Source organism: Sapajus apella, unplaced genomic scaffold, assembly GCF_009761245.1.
Source record: "Sapajus apella isolate SASKATOON/1434 unplaced genomic scaffold, GSC_monkey_1.0 scaffold126, whole genome shotgun sequence".
Taxonomy (NCBI): Eukaryota; Metazoa; Chordata; class Mammalia; order Primates; family Cebidae; genus Sapajus; species Sapajus apella.
The window spans coordinates 786,648-791,111 of NW_022437066.1; the positions used below are offsets into that span (position 1 = coordinate 786,648).

Below are 4,464 nucleotides of genomic sequence, written 5' to 3' on the forward strand. Positions count from 1 at the left end.
AGACCACCAACACTGACAGGGGGTTGGGGGAGACCACCAACACTGACTCACCTGGCTGTACAGTGGCCACCACCGTCCACCTGCAGTCTCTCTCATCTCACAAATCTGAAACTCTGCTTTAAGATAAAATCTGGGCTGGGCGCGGTGGCTCACCCCTGTCACCCCAGCAGTTTGAGAGGTTAAGGTGGGTGGACCACTTGACCTCAGGAGTTCGAGGCCAGCCTGGCCAACATGGTGAAACCCTGTCTTTACTAAAAATACAAAAATTAGCTGGGTGTGGTGGCACACGCCTGTAATCCCAGCTACTCAGGAGCCTGAGGCAGGAGAATCACTTGAACCTGGGAGATGGAGGTTGCAGTGAGCCAAGATCGCACCACTGCACTCCGGCCTGGGCGAGAGAGAGACTCCATCTCAATATAAAATAAAATACAATAAATAACATAAAAGTCTGTTTTGTTTATTTTGAAGTGCAACCCACATGTAGGAAGGAACACAGAACACATGACACAGCCCAGCACGCTCCACCCAGCCCTGCCCGGCCCCACGAATGCAGGACTGCTCACACTGCCTGCCGTGATCACACGGGTCCATCCTCCCCCGCCGGGCGTCGTCCCCGGGCTGGTCGGCTTGCGCCATCCTCCTCCAGTGGACATTTGGGTGTTCTCAGCCTCTGCGTGTGAGGCACGCCATGTGCGCCATGCTGCGATGGTTCTGAACGCAGACAGGAACGCCGGCCCGTGCCACCCCGTCCCAGGGCACTGAAGAGCCCAGAGCCTCGGTGGTGGAGATCAGGTGCCCCGTGACGTTTTGTGGGTTTTTGTTTTGTGTGAGCTGCTTTTGTTAGATTTATCCCAGGGAATCTGACATGGCTGATGCTGTTGTAAGTGACTTTTGAAATGGTCATTTCTGGCCGGGCGAGGTGGCTCACAGCTGTAATCCCAGCACTTTGGGAGGCCGAGGTGGGTGGATCATGAGATCAAGAGGTTGAGACCGTCCTGGCCAACATGGTGAAACCCCGTCTCTTCTAAGAATGCAAAAGTTAGCCGGGTGTGGTGGCGCGCGCCTGTAGTCCCAGCTACTGGGGAGGCTGAGGCAGGAGAGCTGCTGGAACCCGGGAGGCGGAGGCTGCAGTGAGCCGAGATCGAGCCCCTGCACTCCAGCCTGGGGACAGAGCAAGACTCTTTTTCTTTTTTTTTTTTTTTCCTGTCATTTCTGTTTGTTGCTGTTGGGAAACAACTGATCTCTCACTTGGGCTCGTGCTGAGCATTGATGCTGAACTATCGGTGAATTCTCTGTTTTTTTTCTCGCTCTGTTTCCCAGGCTGGAGGTACAGTGGCATGATCCCGGCTCACTGCAACCTCCACCTCCTGAGTTAAAGGGATTCTCTGCCTCAGCCTCCCAAATCAGACTACAGGCACGAGCCACGACGCCCAGCTAATTTTTTTGTATTTTCAGTAGAGATGGGTTTTCACCATCTTGGCCAGGCTGGTCTTGAACTCCTGACCCCGTGATCTGCCTGCCTCTGCCTCCCCAAGTGCTGGGATTACAGGCGTGAGCCACCATGTCGGCCAAAGGCTGGGTGTAGGGAGTGGTTATCTTTTTTATTTTTAAATTTTTTTTATTTATTTATTTTGAGGCGGAGTCCTGTTCTGTCGCCCAGACTGGAGTGCAGTGGCGTGATCCCGGCTCACTGCAGCGTCTGACTCCTGAGTTCAAGCGATTCTCCTGCCTCAGCCTCCCGAGTAGCTGGGATTACAAGCACGTGCCACCACGTCCGGCTAATTTTTTGGTATTTTTAGTAGAGACGGGGTTTCACCATGTTGGCAAGGCTGGTCTCGAACTCCTGGCCTCAGGAGAACCGCCCGCCCCGGGCTCCCCAAGTGCTGGGATCACAGCCGTGAGCCACCGTGCCCGGCCCCCATGGGTAAATTCTGAGAGTGTAGCTTCTGATCCTTCGTGGCTTTCTGCGTGATCGATCACGTTGTCAGCAGGTCCTCAGGCTCCTGTCTCCCTTCCCTGCTGGATGCCACCTGCAGTGAGATGTCCTCGTGCGCTGCCCCGAGTGCCATGCTTCGTGCTCTAGGGTGGCTTCTACCCAGCTCGGGCGCTCCCTGCCCATCCTGGCCGAGTTGTTTCTTAAACCGTGAGCTGAACTGAATTTGAGAACGTTTGCTCTGTGTCTGCAGAAAGGGCCATGTGGTTCTCTCCTCTGTTCCAGTCCTGGGCTGAACCACACCTCGGGCTCTCGCATTAAGTCAGCCTGGCGTTCGGGGTGACCCCGTCATGCGCGCTCCCCGGCACATGTGGCAGAACCCAGCTGCCGGGGTCTTATCTGATCTGCATGAGTCCTCAGCTTCCCTCACCGGGCTCCAGGGCCTTCTCTGTTGCCGTCCTGCTCTCCAGGGGGCCCAGCAGTTTCCATGGCCCCCACGTCCCGGGGGAGTTCACTGCTGAATCCACCAGGCACCTGTAGAGTCCCTGCTGGCAGCCGTCCCTCCCTGGCCTCCGACCTGACCCCAGCACATGACGGAGCCCGGGTGCATCCCTGCTCCCCTGGGTGGGGTTGGGGCATCACCAGGCTCCAGGCCAAGCCACGGGGCCCCCAGGTTCTTTCTGGAAACCTCCCTCCGGCCTCACTGGTGGCTCTATCCGTATGGGGCAGCGTCCCTGGTCACACGTTTGCAGCGGACCGTGCACCATGAGGTGGGGGCGGCCTCCCAGGCGGGGCTGGAAGGAGGGGCGGGGCAGTGGGGGCTGGCGACGGAGGCCTAAAAAGCTGCAGGGAGGGCAGGGGCTTGGGGTCCTCGTGGTGGGGAGTGGGGTCTGGGCGAGAAGATGCTGATGAGGTTGCCAAGGGCGCCGGGAGGTGCGGGTGAGGCTCAGGCCTATAAAGTCCTGGACAGCGGAGGACCCAGCCCTGGGGCTGCTCTGTGACCACAGCTGGAGCACGAGGCCCAGCTCCCAGGGCTGAGCGTGGAGGTGCTGCCAGGGGCCGAGGGGAGGGGCAGGCCACAGGGAAGGGACGGCGGTGAGCCCGGGCCAGGGTGGGCACCACTACAGCTGGCAGATGTGTTGTGTGTGTGCCCGAGGTGGGGAGGGCTCCCCCCAGGTCCAGAGGAGCCCTCGGCCTTGGGGGTCAGTGGGGGGGCTTCCCGGTGGGCTGTGTGGCAGCCACTGGCCCTGCACCTCCTCCCATGGCTGTTGTCTTGTCCCCGCAGGCCAGGACCCCCTCCTGCTCCTGCAGACCCTGCAGACCCTGTGGTCCACGCGGGAGCGGCAGCAGGTGAGTGGGTGTGGGGTCGAGTCACAGCTGGCAGAACTGGCTGTTAGGCAGAGACCCGACGTTCGTCTGAACGTTCCAGCTGCTGGCACAAGGGTGGCACAGAGCCCGGGCGAGGCTGGGTGGACCCTGGTGGCCGCAGGGCCCTGAGGCTCAGAGAAGGGGAAGGGCCTGCAGCCCCCACACAGCCTCCGGGCCACGCCACGGACACCCAGCCCGGCGTGAACGCCTCCCGGTCTGCACTGGCTCCACTTCCAGCTTCCTGCCACTGTCTGTGCATTCGCGTGGTGGGGGAGACGCCCTTCCATGCTCAGGGAGGGACTTTGGTATGGAGACCTGGCGGGCTGTGGCCGCACCTGCTGAGCTGGGGCCTCTCCTCCCAGCGAGGGCCCCCAGGGCTGGTGTTGGGGTGAGGAGCCTCCCTGGGTGGGAAGCTGTGCGGCCCCCATGGCCACAGGGTCCTGCTGTAGTGGCTGCCACAGGCTGTGTCTGGGTGGCCTGTGAGGGGCGGTCTTCCTCATGTCCCCGGGGTGGGGAAGGCACTGCTGGCCCCAGCAGTGCCTCTGAGGTCACCTCTGGGAGGCACAGGGGCCACTCACCTGCAGGGACATGGCTGTCACCAGCACTGCCAGGCCTGAGGCCCCATCTGCCCACTGGCAGAGCACCCAGGCCCGGGTGATCGTTGGAGCAGGCGTTCAGGACAGGGAGGCCTTAGGAAGGCGGGGGGGCTTGAGCAGGGCAGGAGGCTGGGCAGGAGGCCAGGGAGAGGCTGCAGAGGGAGGCCGGCCACGGCGGGGTGGGGGGCAGATGCAGATTCCAGCTCCTTAGCCGCCACAGCCCGTGTACAGGAGGCTGCCAGTTCCTGAGTGCTGTGTCCGCTGGCCGAGGTCACCCTCCAGCCCCAGCCCTGTGCTGCTCCTCCTTCGTCCGCCCCTCTCCTGTCCCTGCCGGATTTCACTTCCCATCAGTGCAGCAGCATTCCGGGCCTTGGGCTTGTGAATCTCCATCTCTGGCTTGTGAGTCTGTCTCTGGCCTGTGAGTCTGTCTCTGGCCCATGAGTCTCCGTCTGTGGCCCGTGAGTCTGTCTGTGGCCCGTGAGTCTCCGTCTGTGGCCCGTGAGTCTGTCTGTGGCCCGTGAGTCTCCGTCTGTGGCCCGTGAGTCTCCGTCTGTGGCCCGTGAGTCT

General features: G+C 61.2%; 1 protein-coding gene across 9 annotated transcripts in view; it reads left to right on the forward strand.

Annotated features, from left to right (window-relative positions):
• Positions 1–4,464, forward strand: part of EXD3 (exonuclease 3'-5' domain containing 3) — a 79,067-nt gene that overhangs the window by 8,176 nt on the left and 66,427 nt on the right. For all 9 annotated transcript variants that reach the window (XR_004263916.1, XR_004263917.1, XM_032261689.1 and 6 more), the window contains exon 2: positions 3,219–3,283. Coding sequence is in view for 7 of the 9 variants with exons in the window: in XM_032261689.1 (XP_032117580.1) it covers positions 3,219–3,283 (65 nt within the window). In the remaining 2 variants the exon portion in view is untranslated. The remainder of the gene's footprint in view (positions 1–3,218; positions 3,284–4,464) is intronic.